This window comes from Sinohyriopsis cumingii, chromosome 11 (genome assembly GCF_028554795.1).
Source record: "Sinohyriopsis cumingii isolate HCF-2022 chromosome 11, ASM2855479v2, whole genome shotgun sequence".
In the NCBI taxonomy this organism is placed as follows: Eukaryota; Metazoa; Mollusca; class Bivalvia; order Unionida; family Unionidae; genus Sinohyriopsis; species Sinohyriopsis cumingii.
In genome coordinates, this window is record NC_142971.1 from 108910532 (window position 1) to 108933960 (window position 23429).

At 38.3% G+C, this 23429-nt stretch overlaps 1 protein-coding gene across 3 annotated transcripts in view; it reads right to left on the reverse strand.

The window, feature by feature from the left end:
• Positions 1-5139: 5139 nt before the first annotated feature.
• LOC149789267 (uncharacterized) overlaps positions 5140-23429 on the reverse strand; it is a 37529-nt gene continuing 19239 nt past the window's right edge. For 2 of the 3 annotated variants that reach the window (XM_089975445.1, XM_089975447.1), the window contains exons 5-6: positions 19446-20084; positions 5140-6321 (exon numbers count right to left, since the gene is read on the reverse strand). In XM_089975445.1, coding sequence (XP_089831571.1) covers positions 5696-6321; positions 19446-20084 — 1265 coding nt within the window. In that variant the 3' untranslated portion in view covers positions 5140-5695. The remainder of the gene's footprint in view (positions 6322-19445; positions 20085-23429) is intronic. The other variant, XM_089975448.1, reaches the window with a different exon arrangement.

Genomic DNA, 23429 nt, shown 5'->3' on the forward strand with positions numbered 1-23429 from the left:
TTTCAATTTTCCCGACTTCACATGAACCCTGTCAGATGAAAGCCGTCCAAAAGATTTGGTTCTGGTCTGTGGCAAATGACTTTAGTTCTTATGTGGAAACTATTCTCCTTCTTGGAGTTCCTTCCACCTTGACCTTAGAACTTTTAAATCCCAAAAAAATAGGGGTCTTCCTCATCTCAAATTCAAGCCATCCACACAGTTCAGTCAAGTGGTAGAACGATCCTGTGACTTTGACTTTTGACATTTTGACACTAAAGTCTCATATACAAAGTTTGGTCAATGTAGTATTAAAAAAGGCAATATATAGTGCAGAAACCATTGTTCTCAAAGTCACTGTGACCTAAATCTTTGACCCCCAAAATCAATTAGTCTTCTTATAATAAATGCAAGCCATTTACTTTGGTCACTGCATCTAAATCTTTTTGTCCAATGGTGCATCAAAATGTAGAATACCAGTCTGATGTCCATGATGGTAAAAGCATTTCAGGTATTCAATAAAGAAATCCTCTCATAGGACTTAATGCTGGCATATTCTTAATATGAATCAAAATCCTCTACAAGACACTCTTATCATTTTTTGAGATGTAAAAATTTAGGAAAATTTCTACCGGGTATCCAGCAGTCCTAACAATCGGTTATCCAGGTACCATCAAAGGGATATTGTATTAAATGTGAACCTGAACTGCTTTGTGGTAGGTTCACACGCGGCAATCCCCAAGAGAAGTATAAGCGTATTATTACTAATAAATGCTGCAAAAAATTGTAATCTGAGCATAAAAAGAGCAATCTATATACTAAATGCCATAATAATAGAAAACTGTATAAAAACCTACATTTAATTCTGCTACTTACCTCGATCTGCAGTTAAATTTTTGTCACAAATCAGCTAAATTCATGTGGATTAGTAGTTAGTACAAGAGTATTGTTGTTGTTGTTGTTGTTGTTGTAGGGTTTAACGCCATTTTTCAGCACATGATAGGCTATACATGGTGGCCAGTATTAATGGTGGAGGAAGAACCCGGGAAATCCCCGGAAAGAACCACCGACCCTCGAGAAGCTACTGGCAAGCTTTCTCACATACCCACATTGGCCGAATCCGAGACTCGAACCCACGCAGACAGAGGTGAAATGGCAGTTATCCTCAACCTCCCATGGTTCATCCCTTAATGACGGGCCGGTGAAACACGTTTTTAAGTTAACAAAATACCTCAACTCTAACATTTTTCAGTCATATAACATCCATCAGTGACAATGATACATTCCATTTTGTTGTTGTTTGGTTTTTAAGAATGATATCTGCAGCCATTTATTTTTAATTTAGACTGGTCTGCTATGTATGTAGTATCAAATCAGAATGAATCTAGGATAAGTGGTTTCACATTCAAGAAACCCGTCTGCATTCTTGGAATTTTTTTTATGTAAAATTCATGCAAACATTACATTTATGTGGTGAATTTTATTAAATGTTTTTTTTTAATGTTATTAAATAATAAAGATTAGAATATTTCAGTTATAAATTTCATTCTGTATAGTTCATTTCATTCATTTGTTCCTAACATGGTACAAAAAGTGCATGTTATAGTAAAAAAAAAAAAATAAGTATTGGATTTCCTGCTAATAAAAAAGGTCAAGTAAACTAACATGTGAGCAGCGGCCCTGAAAATATTACTGTATTATATATATATATATATATATATATATATATATATATATATATATATATATATATATATATATAACATGTATGACAAGTAAATTGTAAGCAACCATACGAGCCCTGTGATGATGAATAAATGCACACACGACATGGGCCTTGAATGTAATCATAATTCTGTGTCTCGATCTTAATTTGGAAAAACTTTTTTTTAAACAGGTTTCTGTTTGTTCATTATATTATCCATTTTATTAACAGGTGGGTACCCGAGTACCCATTGGCATCCTTAAACCTTTGTATTCACTATATAGCTAAAAAAAAAGCATACATGCATACAGATCAATCTGGCCTCCTAGAAAAAATAAAGATGCACTGAATATTCTAACCAAGTTCATAGAAACCATGCTCAAAAGAACAGACAACCTAACACATTATTCTTTTGGGAACATCAATGACATAAGCCCAAAGTTAATGCACCACAGAAACTTTATTCTACCTCACATAAGTGACCAATGTGCCTTCATTTTTAGCTTTCCTGCATTTTTAAAGTGATATTGCATTCTTAAGATGACAGAAAATCTTAGACCATAATGTTTGGTGATGAAGCTGCTATAGGGTATTGGCCACATACTAATTTAAGAAAGAACAACAAATGAAACATAATGGTATTACCACTGCATATATAGGTTAAGACAACCTCGCAAATAAGCCTAAGACTTCATAACCCTCAGCAGCAGGTCTAGTGGTACTTTGTTTGGTGCAGCAATTAACCACAATTTAAAATTAAAGTTTAATAAACAATTTTTTATATAATTTAATTCATGTTTTAACTGACCTTCACCTAGAGTCAACAATGAAACAGGTTACCACCATTTGTATTTTGCTGTACCCAATCAAAATTCCCAAAGGGAGATAATTTCAAGGGGGTATATATGTCTGCATGTATAGGGTTTACTGGCACATCAAGCACAATCTTTGTTATATAGTGCAAAGTATCCACCCCCCAAAGAAGAATAAAAAACAATGATACAAACAAAGGTTGTTGTTGTTGTTGTGGGGTTTAACGCCATATTTCAGCACACAATAGGCTATGCAAGGCGGCCAGTATTAATGGCGGAGGAAGAACCCGGTAAAAACCCCGGGAAGAACCACCAACCCATGCGAAGCTACTGGCAAGCTTTCTCACATACCCACATTGGCCGAATCCTAGACTCAAACCCACGCAGACAGAGGTGAGATGGCAGTGATCTGTAACGGAGAGCGCTTTAGACCACTTGGCCCCCACAAACAAAGGTAAAATTCTTAAAATATAAAGTGAAAACACTTAAATTAACCCTTAAAAACAATCCAAAATTTTCTATACTGGAACATCATCACAAAGCATCATTGAGGGAAATGGCTGATACTTTGTCTCTTCTTATGACAGACTTTCTGTCACACTGGACTGACTACATTTCCAAACTCACAGGGAGATTAATCTGAAGGTATGTTTGATTAATTTGTCACTCTGACAAAAGTGGATTGTCAAATGATCAGCAATGTTTTGCAGGACATTTCAAAATAGTTCACAGATGTGCTCACAGTTTTGAAAATGTGCAAGTGGGAAACATGCTGGTGCTGCCTTGGACATATCCCAAAGACTGCCAGTAAAATAAATGACTTCATGTTAAATATATTTAATGCAAATAAAATGATTTTTGCTGATATTTTTACTACATTGCTACAGTATTAACAGAATTTTCATACTCTGAAAAATACAGATAATTCTGCAAAAAGTATTAGGATGTGATACAAAATATGTGTAGACTGTATCAGACGCATATACCAAACAACTCTATTGGAAACAAATGTGGGCATATTTGTCAGAAATTATTGCCAAGTGACCATATTTGACGGCTGATTGGTGCTTTTTGGATATATTTAAAGGCCTTGAAGCTATGATGCTCTGTCAAATTTTATTCAGTTCTGTGATTTTCAGAAGCTATTGAAGAATGTACCAATTTTAGTGTGTGTGTGTGTGTGATTTGGAATTTTAACGTAGCTTTAACAATTTTTCAGTCATATTGCTACGATGTCTACAGTGTGACAGTTTATAGTGATGTCTAGCACTGGGGCATCATGCCGCAGACATGTAGCATGATGTCCCACCCAGTCACATTACCCTGACATCAGGTCGACCAGTCCTAACACTAACCTCAAAATGCTGAATGCCAAGTGAGGCAGCTGTTAGTACCATTTGAGTAAGTCTTTGGTATGACTTGGCTGGGGATCAAACCCGTGACCTACCGCATTCAAGGCGGACGCTCTAACCACTAGGCCACTGGAGCAGTCACCAATTTTAGTAACAGCAGCTAAAAGTGATGGCAGATTGGCAACATTTGTACAAGTATAAAAGCCTTTCATGTTAAACTGCTTTTTGCCAAATTTGGTCAAATTCTTGTGTGGTTTATGACAAGTGGTTTCAAGGGATTTTCTGTTTAGTAATGGTGGCCATATCTGATGCAAGGCTCACAAAGATTCAAGTCCAAAGTTAAATAAATGTGAAATTTTCAAAGGACGCTCAAGTCTTATATACATATTTTCATATATACACCCCTTTACACCATCTTTGCCAGTGAAATGTGTTCTGGGATCATGTCAACAAACATGAAGCTCTGTGACTGTAAATGTAACTTTTATGAGGAGGACCTGGGATTTTCTTTAGACTTTGGGATATTTAATCTGTTTACCTCAGGATAATTTTTTATAATGACTAATATAATGGATATAATTAGATCTTTCTTTCCAAAAATCAAAGCAAAAATAAGTTTTTCAAGCTTTCTGTGAACTGCATATTTTTCCGTCAAACAGATTCTAAGCCCTAACATTCTGAACTGAAAATTAAATGACTGGCCCCTAATTTCTACATCAATGAACCTGCAAACATATCACTCAAAGGGTTTGTTTTAATAGCATATGATACTGTTCTTCTATATGCAACATGCTTGTGGGTTGGAAGGTTTGTTTTGCTTTTTTAAACCTTACTTTTTAAAAATATTTTGGTTTGGTTAGGTTAAGCCAAATTCTGTTATTTATTTTGCCTAACAGGCACTTCTGTGCTCCAACCCCTACATTCATTCATTGAACTATTTATTGGTGTGAACCAGAGATGCAAAACAATATATACTGGTTTGGTTGAGATAAACGCATTTATGGATAATTGCCTAACAGGTACTTCTGATTGCTAGCAACAACTATTTAGTGTTGAGCATCAGAGACGCACATCAATTCACTGGTTTGGTTGGGCTAGGTTCATATATCTGCCGACCTTCCAGTTTCTTTTACTATAAAGGCCGGTTTTGTTACTGTGGTCCCAAGAGAGTGGTGGCGCATAGCAGAGCTCACAGTGTGTCTGTAATGTTGTACAATGGAGACTAGGGTACCTATTCATACAAGCCTTTAGAAAATGACTGAAAATATGTGATTACAACAAATAAGATACCAGATTTCTTTAAAGCATTTAATATGTGTCCAAACGAAAGGACCTGATATACTCAGCATGTACATCATGACCACTTTCGCAAATGTACATACACACATATGCACAGAATCATATTAAATAAAACAATAAATGTGTTCATAAAACATGGATGCCCACAGCACAGTGCATACAATGATCTAAATGCAAAACTTTGCCAATGTATAATAGACAGATGGACATAGGTAACACTACATGTATGGGTACTACAACTGTCATAGTGGTGCATATAAATACATTAAGTTTCTGTTTTTAAAGTCCATTATCTAACAAAATCTGAATTCAGTCAGCATCTACTTTCCATCATTTATGAACGAATTACTCATGTCACTTTTTGCTGGACACTGGAGAATAATCTGTACAGCAGTTACTTGTTGATACATTGTATTGCATATGTAATGCAAACGTACTTGCCCTTTGAGCAATACTGTAAATATGTTGCAAAAGTATTAGTTTTATGATGAAAACACTTGTAGACAAAATGTTCTTGGCCTAACTTTGTTTAAGCCTTGAATATGCTTTTATCAAAAATCAGAAAGGATGGTTTGAATACGATTAATTTCCCTCTGAAGTCTTGCTTTCCTGCTGTAATCAAGAATGCTCCTAATATTATCCTGATATGCTCTTGTATCTCGCCTGTACCACTTGATTGGCGATATATTTTGCATTCCAGCTGGGACACTACAATTCTCCTCTGAAAGAACAGGTCGCACTTTGCAGTTTTTTAATGAGCTCATAACAACTTCATCATGAAAAAATCTTGTGTAACTGTCAGATAAAATGTTTTTGGAAACGAAGACAAATATTACAGAGCAATGCTTACAAATGAGCGGCACTCTGCTTACTGTATTAGCTAGACCCCATATCCCCTCATCATCAAAGCGACAAATTTTTGGATGTTCGTTACCACCAAGATCTATGTGTTCTAAATGGTCTATGAATGTGTACACATCATCTTCATCCTTATCAGAGAATATAATACAAACATCATAATGCTCCTTCAAGACAATTTTTCCATCTAGAAATGAAATTGAGGACAAGTCAGGAGCTGAACTTGGTACACAAATGCCTTCTTTTCCTTTCCCCTCATGGACATCATTATTTGATTTGGAATAGTGCATGCCAGACGGACAAATGACAGGTCCACTACCTGAAAAAAACAAAAACAAGAGTCATCGCTACAAAAGTCACTGGTTTTGATTTTTTGCTTAATTGCACATCTGTACATAAGAGGTTATATCATACCAAGGAAAAATAATTAATTGTTTTGCCCAGAAACAAACACATGGCAGTATGTTTTGCCCAGAAACACCTTAGCAGTAGGTTTTGCCCAGAAACTAACACCTGAACAGGATTCAAACACTGCACACTTCTAGTCAGGAGTCCAGCATGTTAACCACTGAGAAATTGGATAAAATATTGATTATGCAATTTTTGGTCTTACAGGGAACCTTTACTTAAAAAATCACACCCCTGCTAAACCTCTGAATATTGTGTGAGAACATTCCATCATTTGATATAACTATTTAACAAATATAACATTAACTGAAACAAATATACACATGAAACAGATCCTGAAAACATGATACAGTGACTGCTGTTCTGCCTTTGCCAGGTAGGCAAAGGTCTGTCAAACCCATGCAGGCACGGAATCTCTGTAATAATACAAGGTCAGGGCTTGCATGTCAGACCCATCCAAGGAAGACCTGTAATAATACAAGGCCAGAGCCTGCATGTCAGACCCATCCAAGGAAGATCTGTAACAATACAAGGTCAGGGCTTGCATGTCAGACCCATCCAAGGAAGATCTGTAATTATACAAGGTCAGGGCTTGCATGTCAGACCCATCCAAAGAAGATCTGTAATAATATAAGGCCAGGGTCTGCATGTCAGACCCATCCAAGGAAGATCTGTAATTATACAAGATCAGGGCTTGCATGTCAGACTCATGCAAGGAAGATCTGTAATTATACAAGGACAGGGCCTGCATGTCAGACTCATGCAAGGAAGATCTGTAATTATACAAGGTCAGGGCCTACATGTCAGACTCATGCAAGGAAGATCTGTAACAATACAAGGTCAGAGCCTGCATGTCAGACTCATGCAAGGAAGATCTGTAATTATACAAGGTCAGGGCTTGCATGTCAGACCCATCCAAAGAAGATCTGTAATAATATAAGGCCAGGGTCTGCATGTCAGACCCATCCAAGGAAGATCTGTAATTATACAAGGTCAGGGCTTGCATGTCAGACCCATCCAAAGAAGATCTGTAATAATATAAGGCCAGGGTCTGCATGTCAGACCCATCCAAGGAAGATCTGTAATTATACAAGGTCAGGGCTTGCATGTCAGACTCATGCAAGGAAGATCTGTAATTATACAAGGACAGGGCCTGCATGTCAGACTCATGCAAGGAAGATCTGTAATTATACAAGGTCAGGGCCTACATGTCAGACTCATGCAAGGAAGATCTGTAATAATACAAGGTCAGAGCCTGCATGTCAGACCCATCCAAGGAAGATCTGTAATTATACAAGGACAGGGCCTGCATGTCAGACCCATCCAATGAAGATATGTAATATCACAAGGTCAGAGCATGCATCTGTGTATGTGTGATCTGGATTTTTAACGTAGCTTTAACAAATTTTCAGTCATATCACAATGATGTCTGTTGTGTGATAGTTTATAGTGAGGTCTAGCACTGGGGCATCATGCCACAGACATGCAGTATGATGTCCCACCTAGTAATATTATCCCAACACAAGGCCGACCAGTCCTAACACTAACCTCTTAATGCTGAGTGCCAAGTGAGGCCGCTGTTAGTATCATTGTGTAAGTCTTTGCTATGACTCAGCCGGGGATCGAACCCACAACCTACTGCATCTGAGGCAGATTCTCTAACCACTAGGCCACCGGAGCGTTGGGCATGCATCTAAAACCTATGCAGACAAAAGATGTGTAACAATATAAGGCCAGGGTCTGCATGTTAGACCCATCCAAGGAAGATATGTAATAATACAAGGCCAGGGCCTGCATGTTAGACCCATCCAAGGAAGATCTTTGATAATACAAGGTCAGGGCCTGTATGTAAGACCCATCCAAGGAAGACCTGTAATAATATATGGCCAGGGCTTGCATGTCAGACTCATGCAAGGAAGATCTGTAATAATACAAGGCCAGGGCCTGCATGTCAGACTCATGCAAGGAAGATCTGTAATAATACAAGGCCAGGGCCTGCATGTCAGACTCATGCAAGGAAGATCTGTAATAATACAAGGTCAGGGCCTTTAACAGAAACGTATAGAAAGGGGTTCAGCAGACAGTGAGTGTCAACCTGATCCAAATGTATATTCAAAGCCCAAAGTCCATTTACCAGTATGGATTGAACAGTAACAAAATTAATAGGGTGGGTATTGGCCTAATGCAATAATGAGTGACCAGTGACTGGTGACAGAATCTGATGCATTATCCACCAAATGAAAACTGGTACCCAATGTCTGGTGTTAAGTGTTTATTTATAGAGAAATGCAGTCCAACAAACAATACCCACTCAATCTGCAAATGGATCTACCTGCGCATGAAGAAGACTTTGCTACCCTTGCATTGTATATGCAGGACTTGCTACTAGGTGATGATGACTCCTCTCCTCCAGGAAGTGCCCAGGATCCATCCACAACAGAAAATGACTACTTCCTTCCAAGTATCTGTGATACCACCCATACCTCAAAATGAGCCACGGACCCCTCCCTTAAGATATGTAACTGGCAACTTATCTACAATGATCTTGACACCTCCTGGAAATGGAGAAGTCTTCCAGTGATGAAAAGGGAGAACAGAGTACCTTCCTCCTGTCCATCTAGGCATGGTGACTTTCCAGCAAGTTCTACACGACCTTAGGCCAAAGACAACACACAAAAATCTTTCCCATGTGTACACATAAAGTACACACCAAGCAGGTGGGGTGCATCTTCCAAGCAGCTTTTTGTGACTGAATTAAATCACACCTTGAGGCGTGTTGAAATGAAATACAAACATAAATCAACTAGAACAATAGTAGGGTCAGTAATACATACTCTAACACCAGTCACTAAGAAAGGGATAAACAAATGAAGCACTCCTTCACTACAGAGTACTCAAAACCCTAACACTTAGTGAAATAAGACAAATATAAATAAAAAAATTGCAAGGACTAAGGTAAAAATATAAAAGACAACACAGATATTTTTATGGGGGTTAAGTTAATTTTAATGATGTAATACTTACCTGTCGCTATTGCATAGATAGTACTTTTCTTTAAGGAAAATACCTGGCAAAACTAACTGGATCAGCTCTGGGAGAACCCTACACATCTTGAGCATGCGTGAAGGCCTTATTCATTATTTTGAGGGAGCAGCCAAAAGTGGCACATCAGTGTGGGGAAGGAAGAGGGAATCTGGCAATATTACATCATTAAAATTAACCCCCTCCCCCTCCGATACATTTTAATATCAATAATCTCCTACCTGTTGCTATTTCATAGCTGAATTTGTCAGTTTGATGATAGGTCCCAGAAAAAGCAAATACAAAACACAGGAATACTCAACCTCAACGTTGCAAGATGGAATCTGCATGGACCACTTTTTGAACAACGACAATTGGGCCCAGTGAGTCAAAACCTTCGCTATGATGGGCTAATGAGTGATGGTAAAAGGAGAAAGCAGTATGAGAGACAAAACACAACTTTCTTCACTTCCTCCATAGATGAAGTTAGGCAGGCCCACAAGGTCGCAATGGCATGAACCGCATGAGCTTTAATTTTCATGAAAGACAGGTCCCTATAAGGCACTGGTAAGCTATCTTGATATTTAACGAAATCCACCAAGAAATGGTGGCAGTTTAACAGCTAGCAAAATATGTTTCCTTCTCCTTTAGAGGCTGCCAAGTAAAATCACTTAGCTGGACATAAAAGTCTATCTTGGTCATCACCAGAACAGATACAGATGCGACTGGAGATCTCAACTGGGAGTGGAGCAACCCAAGGAAGCTGTTTATTTGCTAAAAAACCTAGTTGGAAAATAAGAGTAGCTGCTCTATAGATAGGGCATGGAGCTTGTTCCTTATCTTGCTGATCTTAAGGTGAACAAGAAAACTGTCTTGAGCGTATGGTTGTCAAAGGAAGCTTCATTCAAAGGTAATTAGTGGGGTTTATTTAAGAGGCCACAAGATACAAGTCCATTGAAGCACTGATCACGAAAATTGTCTCTCCAATTTGAAATACATGATCAGGCCTGCTAAGTGAGAATTCGAAAATTTGTGCATGCTGGAAAAGACAGCTTGATAGCCCTTAATAGTTAAAAAACAAGCATTGTTACTCTTTGAAAAGAACAAGAAGAAAATTGGCCTCAGCTTGATAGCCCTTAATAGTTAAAAAACAAGCATTGTTACTCTTTGAAAAGAACAAGAAGAAAATTGGCCACTGCACTCACAGACAGGCAACTAAGACTGATACGTTTTCTACTACACCAATCACAAAAGATCCTCTATTTGACATCTTTTACCATAGAGCTTGAACCTCTCCTACACTGAATGATGCAGAGATTGTTTGAGATGAGATAAGTGTGAAGGTGGAGAATCTATGGGCTGCTGTGTAGGAGATAACCCCTGTGCTGCAACAGAAGGTCCCTCCTCAGCGGAAAGGTCCTGCGATTGTCCACCAGTACATACAAAATATCACTGAAACACCATCACTAGGGCTGCAGAGAGGCAATCAAAATGAGCTGAGCTGTGGAATGCCTTTGTGTAAGGACCTGTGGGATCAGCCTGAAGGGTGGGAAGCAAACAGATAATCCCACTTCAGGCTGAAGGCATCCAGCGCTGAGACCTTCTGGTTGGGAAATGTGAAAGGGGGAGCTTGTTGCTCAGCTTGGTGGCAAACAAGTCCATTAAGGGAGTTTCCCAAAGATGGAACAGGGAGTCTGCTATGGAATGGTGGAGTGACCATTCTGTAAGAACCATCTTCCTTTTCCTTGGCATGCTGACACCAAATTGTTCTGGAAATGTGAAGCACTCCAAGATATATTCCTTCTGAAGCTGTCCAGTGAAGGAGTTTCAAACCTCCACACAGAGACAAGGTGTATGCGTACCTCCATGTCTCCTAAGGTATGCTACTACAACACATTGCCAAAGGAGACCATTATGCAGCAACCACTAATTTCTTGGACACTCCTGAGGGCCTAAAAACTGTGTCCTTATTTCCAAATTGTTGAAGTGGAGGGTAGGGTGTTCACAAGTCCATTAAAAATCAGACCCCCAGGCACAAGATAAGCACCCCACCCTGAATCTGACCCATCTGCGAACTGGTAAGAATAGGGTTTGAGTGTGTGTGTGTGCGCGCGCATGGGGACTTGGGTCAGAAGGCAGTCTCAATTTGCCTGCTAATTTAGATGGTGGTGGAAATTCCAACCCAGAGAAATCAGCATTCAAGGAGTCCTTGTGTGGTTTGAAAACATTAAAAGGAGAAACTGGAGCAGGCTGAAGTGCAGCCAGTCTTAGTGAATCAGGTCTGCTGCAGCATTCAAGCTCCCCAGGAGAGGAAAACATGAACTGACAACATGGTTTTTACTCAAAATGTCTCCAACTAGAAAAGGATCGTGTCTGTTATGTTCTGAGGGACACAAAGTAACCCTCTGTATGTGAGAAATTCATTCCCACATTGACAAAATCTTGAGATGGATTGCACTCTGGTTTCTCTAAGCTTGGTAGAAATTCAAGCCTGATCACTATGGGCCAACAGTGAGATAAATCTAGTCGGAGAGACTCTAGACAGCTATTTTGGATCAACCAATCATTGAACTATTGTAGGATTGGGATACCTAATGACCATAAATTGGCTGCAACTACTTCCATGACCTTGGTAAAAGCTCTGAGTGCAGAGCCTAGGCTAATGGCACAGCTTGGAAAGGTTGATAATTACAAGTTTTCCCTTTCTTTGTAACCATAAAAATCTGGGAACAGATGGCTAGAGATTTGTCTTTTAATACCACCTTTACTGCAACCCTTCAAAAGAAGGGAATGGACCACTTCACTTAACTGGTGGAAGCAAATGGGTGACCTTACTAGAGGAGGGAGATCCTGGAACTGAAGCCAGCTACTATCTCTTATGATAGAAAGGACCCAACCATCAACTGTTATACCTGAACAAGAGGTTAAGTATGGTGCCAATGGGAACTAAAGGGACATGTACTGTCTGCAGGAGAGGGAGAGAGTCCCTAGGGCTGCCCACTCTTGTTCTTAAGGAAATGGAGAAGGCCTTGTGAACATATTCCTTGGGTTCTTGCAGCACACCCTTCTAGGGCCTGCCTGCTGAGGGGTAGCTCTGAAATAGGGTAGTTGCATTGACTGGGGGATACACAGCTTTAAAGAATTTAGCCAGTGGACCCTGAAAGCAGTCAGAATGATTCTGCTTCTTGGATGGTATTGAAGAGCCAGACTTGGATGCAAGAGACTGCTGATGGTCTTCCGAGTAGCCACACAGGGCGATTGAGGACTCCAAAGAGAGTCTCAGCCTCCAGGGGAGAAGCCCTTACTTAGAAGGTTCTTACTGTGCTCAAGTAAGACCTTGGAAGTGACCAGTGCCACCCTTGTAGAAGTGGAGAAGCTCCAGTGACAAGGACAATGATTGCTTATTAGTTTTTTTTTATCTATATGCATAGTGATACTGTATTTATTATGTTTGACCCTCAGAAATTCTAGATAAATGTCAGCCATATTGGATAACTCCAAATCATCATCTGCACCGTTGTTTTCATTTTCACTCTAACATGACTTTCCTGCATGGGATTATCTGTGTGGCTCTGATCTTCAGGTATATCAGACATACTAAAGCCAGAGAATGATGCAGAAAAAGTTGAGCTGAGTGTGTTGAGTAAGGAATCTACAAGGCTGGTATTTAAATATGTTTCCATGATTCTGATGTTTTCAGCTTGTTCATAATAGTGATAGCATTAGTATACGAAATTCTTATATATGACTAGTGCATATCCATAAACTTTTGAATGAAACTTGCATAATGTGTTTGAGTTGGTATCAAATGAACTTCAGATATGGTAGATGTAGTTCAATTTCAAGTATATCCACTTTGGTAGCCATCTTGGATCACCAAAAATCCTTTGTTTTGAACAGATTTCCAAATTCACTTGAATAAATGAAAACGTGCACATTAAATTTCACTTACACTAACTTAATATTGTCATAAATCCACAGTATAAATTATGGCAATAGGTATTAGTATATTTATCACCAGTTTTTACACCAAGTTCATTGAAGTGAGTAGAGCTGTGTTAAGACCATATATACATGGCAGACATCTTGTTCTTTGATCAAGGGAAGGGGGATGCTGATCTGATCCCCTGCCCAAATCTGGCATCTGTAAACCAATTCAGTCCCCCATGGGATGAAATGGTAGCAAGGGAAGGGGTGGGGGAGGGGAGCTCAACCTGATCAACGTCTCCATGCCATATGGGCTCCAAAGACCCATGCTCAGTGTCTAGTACCTGCTCAGTGGGCAATGACTCTATATATGACTCAGATCTGTAGGAAAATGCATCCACATATCTGATAGATCTAAGCACTATCTTTCTCAGGGGACTAGATCACATCATCAAAAACGGGTTCTTGGGACTAAAAGGGTGCTCCCACCCCCTTGATGGGGGAGGCACAACTCACAATTACCTGTTACTAAGCAGTGGGTCAATAATGCTTCCCCCTCATGGTGGGGGGGCATAAATGCCAAACCTGAGAGTGGTATAATGTATGAATTGCTAATACAATTGGGCAAAATAGCATAATCTAAGAATAAAAAGCATAATCTATATATTACATACCATAATTATAGTACATGGTATGAAAAAATGCACATTTCTTTCCTACTGTTTTGCATATTTAAATTGTATAGTCTGTTGGCTTTTCTTAATGATTATGTATTGTGTACATCTAAGTTTTGCACATGACCTTGTCCAAAATCAAGTTCATAGTGTACCCATCCAGTAACATTTATTTTGTAAATAACATAATACATAGCTAATATTTTTCTCCGAGTGTGGAATAAATATTCAGATCATTATCAATGGATGCAAACATGTTTATTTGGGTCTGGGTCTAGGACATCAGATTTCCATTTGGAAAATCCTAAATTTATTGATAATTTTGAGTGTTTTATACAGGAGAATGACCTACATCCTGGCTCTATTATTCTGTCTTAACGTTTTATGAAATGTTGTTTATTTAAAAAATGACTAATTCTCGCATTAACATTTGAAGCAGAATCAGTCTTATTGTTGTGTTCAGTGTTTTTATTGGTTGGGTTTATTTATTCAAATTATTATTTGCTGCAATTGCAAAGTGTTTAATAATATTTTGGAAAAGAAACAATAATTTGGAATTACAGTTAATTCAGACAAGAACATTTTTTATTATATTATTGTGATACATCCAAAGATTGTTACACATCATCACAATCCAGGCCAATGGCATTGGAGATTACAGGACATCAACCACTTTCAATACTGGAACTTAGAATTTTAACACTACTGCAGCTGGTCAAAATGCCTTCACAAATGGGTAAAATCCATGTTGATTAGAACCAACATACAAACACAAAACATACTGACAAATTATTCATATTCAACACTACCCTTAACTAGTTTATATGTTTAACTTTGCTGAATGATTGTGAAATACAGTAATTCTGCAATGAGCATGAGGATGTGCTGAATCCAAGTTCTGTACTGCATCACTCTCATATTCTTCTTTTCAAATTTGTAAAGCAGTGTTGATTTGTTCTTTTTCTGATCTAACATGTTTTGAAGATTGAAAAGATCCCTCTGCTCTAAAAAATTTAATTCAAAGAACATCTATAAGTCACAAACTGGTTATGATGTTGTCCATGTCCAGAGGCACAAACTTAATGCCGGTTTCATTTAACATCTGGTTCCATTTACTTTAAATGTACAGACTGGTCTACAAACGTATTATATTATCAATATAATGAATTTGTCATGCAAAGTTTCAAATTCAAGAAAGCGTCTGTTTTCTTAGAAATGTGTCAGATACAGTTGCTATAAATAGGAAAGCACATGTATGTTTAGGATGTAAAAATGTACTCTTACACTATTTTTACACAACAGTTTTCTTTTTTAGACTTTTCTTAAATTTACACGATGAATGAGATTAAAGAGATGATTACAAAATGACTAACACAGTTTTTTTACTGCTTTATTTTGTTTTCATTTTTCATTGTACCAGAAAAGCATAATCTATATACAGGCAAGTATATAAGAGACACAATTAGATGGGAGAAAAAAAACCCAAAAACATAATGATTAAGCGAAACACATAATGGCTAGCATGTACAATGGGGGCATAACTTGCTAGCCCTTTTGGACACAAGAGGGTGCTGCTCCTCTCTGAGAGGAGGGCATGACTTGCTCTCTATTGTAGGGTTAAAGAGAGAGTGCTGCTCCTACCTCTCTCCTAGTGGAGAGAATACTGCTCTTCCCTCTCTGGAGGGGAGACTCACTCTCCACACATTTATACCTTCCCTCAGGAGGAGGTCCACTAATCCTAGGAATCTCTGAGGTGAATTGGGAAATCATTCTCTGAGACCCAAGTGACTTAAAGAAAAAGAATCTGAACCTTCCCAGTGTTTTATCTATAAATGAATTCATGTCAGTCATTTGACTCATCAAGGCAAAAACAACGAGTCAAAATCCAAACCTATGAGTCTTATTCAAGCTGATGATCAGTCTTCAGTAGTTTAAAAAAAAAATAATGATATTGTTTAAATACACAATGAAAATATTAGTTATATAATGTGACTAAAGCCAATAAGGCAATTCCCTTGCCAGAAGCATCTGAACATTATATATTTGTTAAAATTCTTGTTGATGGTTTCATGTCATCAGATATAATCTGAGCATATGCGACAAGGCATTTATTGTTGGTTATGTCAGTGCTTTCATCTGCCATTGCTGTCACATTCAAACTGGTGTTGTGGACCTTTAAACAGCAGTTTGTGTTCCGGCAACCCAGCATGCCTTGCCAGTGTACTGTTCTGAAAGTTATTGTCTCTGGCACATTTGGTCATGGAGGTTTTTTTTACCCTCTGTACATATATGGCAAAACAAAGGCGTCTTCACTGTCACATTCTTTACTCGACTTAACTTCTTTTTGACAACATAGCCAGCTGCATGTTTTCAACTACTGTTGCACAAATTATGTTTTATCTTACGAGTAACTGTTACCTCATCATTAGATGATGAAGTCTTCACTGGTTTATAACAATACTATTACCATCGGTTGGTTGTAAACATGGTCCAAATGATAATTTTGTTTGTTTCGGATCTGTTTTAATTTTTTTTGCTGTGGATGCCATTTTCAGTCGAACACTGACAGTATCTTGGAACAACGTAAGGGATACAATGGAAATTGTTGGTTCATTGCATGACAAGGATGCGCATAAAATAATAGTTTCTCATGAGATTCACTATAAAATCACGTTTATTTTCCGCCTCTATCTTGTGTGTGGTGATTATGTGGTTCGAACATCCGGTTGCTACAAATGATGTTACAGTTACAGGTCACATGAGGTCACACTCAGTTGTAAACTTATGTATTATGAAAACATTAGCAAAACAAACTGATATGTGCATGTTTCTCCTGCTTGGGAGAGTTGTAATCTGGTCAACAAAGTAGTTAGACCAAACCTTTATTTTGTGTTAATCAGCAAAACATAGCATTGGTGTGCATCAATTTACGTAGCATTGAAAATATTTGTGCGTCAAATCAGAAAAGTCTGTGGATTTGACACATGATGCATGGGTAGATAAAACACTGCCTTCCTCCTTGCTTGGTAGCAAAAGGGACAGCTGTCTGTTTTTTTACAGTACATAGGGGATAAACAAGACACAATTAGATGAAGAAAAAAAACCATAATGATTAAGCGAAAAACACAATGGCTAACATGTACAAAGGGGGCATAACTTGCTAGCTCTTTTGGACACAAGAGGGTGCTGCTCCTTTCTGAGAGGAGGGCATGACTTGCTCTATATCCTAGGGGTAAAGAGACAGTGCTGCTTCTACCTCTCTCCTAGTGGACAGAATACTGACTCACTCTCCACCCATTTATACCTTCCCTCAGGAGGAGGCCCACTAATCCTAGGAATCTCTGAGGGACTTAGAGAAAAAGAATCTGATAAACTCTGATGAAGATGAGGATACCTTCCTCCTTGCTTGGTAGGTATGTTGACTCTCCATAAGATCCCATATCTCATCAAACCAAAGACCACAAAAGGGACAGCTGTCTGTTTTCTTACAGTGCATATAGGATAAACAAGTGGGGGAGGGTGTCATAGGGGGATTACTTGTGGCCAAACTTACACCTTGCTCTGACATTGTTCCTGAAATAAAGATGCTGAAAGGTTTTATATATAAAAGCTACTAAAAGTAGATAAAGTGTGGACCAAGCCTATGCTATTATAATTCAGCAAAATGATAAATTACATGGGTGTTTCACTATGATTAAATATTAAAAAGGAGCAACACTATGCTTTCAGGAAAGAAAAAGCAAGAAATATGTCGATCAGGTTTAAAAACAGCAAGGGAATAGTAAAAATTAGCACAAAAAAACCCCGTAGGATGCAACTGCTAATTATAAGGACAAATTTAAGGATTTCAAAAATGGAAAAGAACCTGTGTCCAATAACCAGAAAATGAAATTACTTTAATAACTAATCTGCTTACCACATATAAAAATGTCACTATTCATTACATGTAAGGTGAATAAAATGATTGGCAGGCGAGTCCACAGACTGCAAAAAGTAAGGATAGGGAAATTTAAAAAAATAAATACCTTCCTACAGCTTCTTAGAAATTGTTATTTGAATACAAATAAAACAACCAGTATGAAACACCCTTGCCAAACCATAAACCAGATGCATGGAACAATTGTCTAAACAAAACTCAAAACTCCTAAAAGAGCTTTATTAAATACTGATAAGATTGTTCAATTTAGGAAATATCAACTTTGACCAAAACATCAATGCACATTTTCTATGGCAGTGAGCCCGACTACAGGGTCAGGCAAATATGTCCCAGCAGGGTCAGGCAAACATGTCCCAGAATGTACTGTCATAGCTTCATAATCATTCATTCCAAGTATGATGTGACTCTATCAAGGAAACATGGTTTAGAAAATATATACTAATGAAAAGCCTGAACAAAACCTTAACTGTTAATGCTTGTGGTGGAAAGGTATAAATATTTCAAGCCTTGAATTTGACTGGGTATGGTCTGCAAATGTCCATAAATCTTAGAATTTTCATCCATTCCCTAGGAGAAGCGAGCAGGGTGTTTACAATTAGGTATCAATTTAATAATATATATTTTGATTGTGCAGTAACTTTGAAGCTTTATTTCTTATGCATGGCTTAAACTAGAGGCCAAAAGCTTTGGGAAGGGAATGGTGGTGGACTGTAGATGAACATAAATGTTCTGGAATTTTCACCCATTTCATGGGGCTAGGCCTAGGGTGGAAATTTACTTAATCATCTACTGATTCTTAAATCTATTGCCATCTGGACATTTGGTTGTCACTGGCCATTTTGGTGATGACTCCAGTATGAATATCTACAAAACTATGTGCTCTTTTGTCAACAATACCAATAAACCAAAATTAACAGAAATTTCATGTCCTGATAAAAGTTATTGCCCTTTTGTGTGTGTGTGTGTGTGTGTGGTGTGTGTGTGTTATTTGAATTTTTAACGTAGCTTAAAAAAAAAATCATTTAACGTAGCTTTAAAAAAAAATCAATCATATCACTATGATGTCTGCAGTGTGGCAGTTTCTAGTGATGCAGACACGCAGTATGATGTCCCACCCACATTATCCTGACACCAGGCAAACAAGTCGTAACACTAACCTCTTAATGCTGACAGCCAAGCAAAGCAGCTGCAAGTACCATTGGTATAAGTCTTTGGTATGACTCGGCCGGGGTTTGAACCCACAACCTCCTGCATCCAATGTATTGCCATTTTGTGTTTGTGTGGTGAACATTGAGGACTACTGATCTTGGAAGAAAATTTTTCTGTCAACAGATGTTATTAATCAAGCAAACTGCTGCAATATCCAACCAGTAATTTTTTAAAATAATATCTGCTTTATCCGAACTTGTTTTCCCCAGTCAAATTTAGCACATTCTCCTCCACCTATGCATGAGATGCACACTGTTGCACACTGACCTGACGAGTTGTCTTTCATTGTTGTAAAATAACCTCCCATCTGAGTAGAAGTAGGTCCTACATCTATTGGTCCATCAGACTCATCAAAAGATACTGACTGCCTTGAAGGCTCTTTATTTTCTGTGATGTCTCTTAGCTTCATAACCGGATTCTGTGACACTTGTTGTTTGATTGCTTTCATTGTTGGTTTAAATCCCACTGACTTACTACAAAATACTAAATCATACCATGCCTGGGCTTTATCATATATGTGCCAATAATTGGCAATTTGCTGTGCAAAACCATCTGTCTCCATGGATTCCTCATGTTGTGTATCACACTGCTTTTTTAACTGAAAGTGATTAGGTTCTTCTTGTTGGAAGAACCGTTCATGATAATTTGAAAGCTGCTGTTGTCCTGAATGTTGCATATCCTCTGTTTTGCTTGCTGGTGGACCTACTGCTACTCGAGTTGGACCAGGTAAATCTTTTGACAATGATTTCATCCACAACGCAGCCCTGTCATAAAAACCTGGACGCTTACCACTTTCACGAGATGTCTCGTCACAAAATTTGATAACAACACTTTCTACAGTGACTGGAGCATCTGCATCAACTGCCATTGTGAAGCTGTCTTGGTCTTTTGTTTCTCTGGCTGTTCCTGAAAAAAAGCCCAAAGGTTGCAAACAATCTTTTTAGCTGCTTTAATTTAAAAATCACTGGCACACCTCAGGAAATATATTGCATTGATCCAAAATGTGTGACCTTGACCTCTGATGTTCGAGTCAATTTAGTTTTAAAACCTTAATTTCTTATTATCTTTCTTAGTTTCTGCTTTACTAGTTTTTACACTAATTCATCAATTTAGTCAGACAAAAATCTGAAGATCTTGATCTAAATATTTTATATTGATCATATAGCAAAAAGTTTCTTTAATAAATCACGTGAAAAAATTATGATTTTAGGGGGAAATAAAAATGAATAAACTAGAAACCAATTTTTCTAATAAAATATGTTTGTTTAATAATACTTACCAGATCACAATACCTCAGAAGAACTACTACTACCTCGCAAATACAGCTGTCCCAGGCTAAAACTTTTTAGCTGAAAAGCTGAAAGTTATCTGCCCACCTAGGAAGCAGTTACAGTGATCTCCCTTTTAAAAAGGAATTGTGCCAAATCCCATTAATACTTCAGTAATTGCTGGAGTGGAAAGGCACAGTCAGTAACTGCGGGAGGCTGGGAGTGTGTATGTATATTATGATCGGGTGAGTACAGTATTATCAAAGAAACATTATTTTACACAAAAAATTGGTTTCTTCTCCAAATATGTTACCCGATGATACTACCTTAGAAGAACAGGTAAGAGGTGGTGGGAAATACACCTCTTACACAGGAGAGGTCATCTCCAGTCCACTAAGGTATGCGAGACAGCTTTTAGATAATATGACTGGGAAATAGACTATACGTACCAGGGATTGAGGGGGGAGGCCTGAGTGGCCGAGAGTCTAAAGCGCTCTCCGTTACGGATCACTGCCATCTCACCTCTGTCTGTGTGGGATAAAGTCTCAGATTCAGCCAATGTGGGTATGTGAGAAAGCTTGCCAGTAGCTTCTCGTGGGTCGGTGGTTCTTCTTCCACCATTAATACAGGCCGCTATGTATAGCCTATCGTGTGCTGAAAAATGGCGTTAAACCCTACAACAACAACAATAACAACAACCAGGGATTGGTTTCAAAAGGGAAAAATATATTCCCTCTCCTCATAAATCTATACAGGATTTGTCAAGCTGAGTCCTAATGAGCTGTTGAATTACCAAGGAACATCACCTGTTGCAGCATGACTTTAGGTCCCACCAGATCAAATCCTTTGGGATGAAAGATCTCTGAAATAAAAGCTGGAGAAAGTGGACTCAATCTTCCATCCCATAATAAGGATAGTGTAAGAGAACAGTTTTGCTCCAATGCAATGTTTGTGGTGATTGCACTAACTTTGTGAGCATAAATGCATATTGATATGAAGAAAGAACAACTCATTTTATCCAGGACGAAAGTGTCTCTACAGATATATCATCCATTCCTTGTGGGGTAAGAAGAGTCCCGATTTCCACTGATGCAATGCTTCAGTCCTTTTCAAGATGGCAGAACTCCAGTGGCAGTCGGCAGAAATTTTCTTTAGTCAAAGTCTTTGCATGTCAAAGCAAAATCAAATCTAATAGAAATGAAGGGCTTGAAGTTTTGTTGTCTCTGGACAAAGGTGGTGAAGCTGATGTCTCTTGTGCTACATGTGAAGTAACTGGAGAAGAATGCTGAAGATGCTGGCTCACTATACCCACAAAATGTCCCAAGTTAGATACAGTGACCTTCAAGTGGTTGCAATGGAACAGGTCCATTGTGATCAGAGAAAATGAGTCCAGTCACGATGGAACAGGGTCATCTTAGTAGACAATATCGTATCCAGTTCATGAGACTGGGACAGGGTATGGGATATTTTATCCATGTAACTGGTCATTGGGTCAGTGAATCTTGTACGAGAGATGGTAACCATGACTGTTTGTTGGACTATCTTGCTCCCCAGCAAGTGAGACGGTGATGAACCAGTGTGATCAATGGCCTATTTGTACTGCCAATAAAGGTAAATCCTGCTGTGGCAGTGAAGGAGGAGCCAGAGTTGTCTCTGAGCATGATGGCTTATGATGCTTTGTGCCTGAAGACCTATATGTTGTGTTATATGCTTCAGAAAGTAAATCCTGCAATGAAACCACATCTGCATGGATACTTATGTCATCTTCAATGTACACTTTGTGCTTCAAGAACAGTAGCTCATTGACGTCCAGTCCATGCTGAGCAGAAATGACATATTTCTTTAGAATGGCAACAGGAGCAAACTACACAAGTAGGATGGTTTTCAGTCACATATTTTCAACATTTACAGATCTTGCATTTAGACATGCTCATGATCAAATAGAGCAGGAAATATAATGGGGTGCTCTACAGATATTATAAACTTCTGAGAGAGTGACAGAGATAAGGTGAAGTAATTTGCATTTCCAACATGCACAGTAGAGAGAATGCTGGCAAACCTCTATATCACTTTCATGTACTATGGCTGAAATTTCATCGGATATTATACTTATGGAAATTGTATATGATCAAAGCACACAGCCAACCAAAATGTCTGTCCCATGTGCTCAAAATATTGACTGAATTAGTCTAAAGTACACTATCTTTAGCAGTTATTGAAAAAGGGAAAACAAATTAGTTTATGAAAGTGCAATGTATGATCTACCAAATATATAAAATGTAATGAAAAATTGACTTTTTAAAAAATACAATTTACCTCTAAAGTCCAGGAAGTGAAAACGAGCAAGTGGAACAAGCAGTTTTTGTTATACGTGCACGTCTGCATTCTTTCAACAATACCTAATATATACAAGGTCTCTTTCAAATAGCCAGTAAAACCAGTAAGGAAAACCAGGGGGAAAATTCTTTTTCTTTAATAATCTAACCCTATGCAAAATATGAAACTGTAGAACACCACCTAAAGGTGTAGCCCTGAATGGATCTTGTTTTATGAGATTAGGGGCCATACGGAGCTATATGTCATGGAATTATGTTTACTTGATAATAATGCATTTTACCTGAACTAAAATGTGCTAGGGTTTCATTTCCACATTCAGCTTTAAATGAGAGTGATTTATTTATGTCTTTATTTCAAAATACTGAGTTCAGTTTCACCCAGTGTTGCATGAGTGAAGTGCCTGCAGTGAGAAAAGCAATTACCTTAAGCCTCTAGACATGGACAACATCATAACCAGGGTACTTAGAGAGTAAAATCAGACATTATGATCACAGCACAACTTTTGTTAGGAAACTGTCCACTTTACAGAAGCAATCTTCAGCTGTAATGCTGAGATTTTCGATGGGGAGTTGTAGGATTCAGTGGGGTTTCATATAACTTGCGTGCTGCCATTGGTGGTGATATTGACTTGGAGGATGATAGTGGT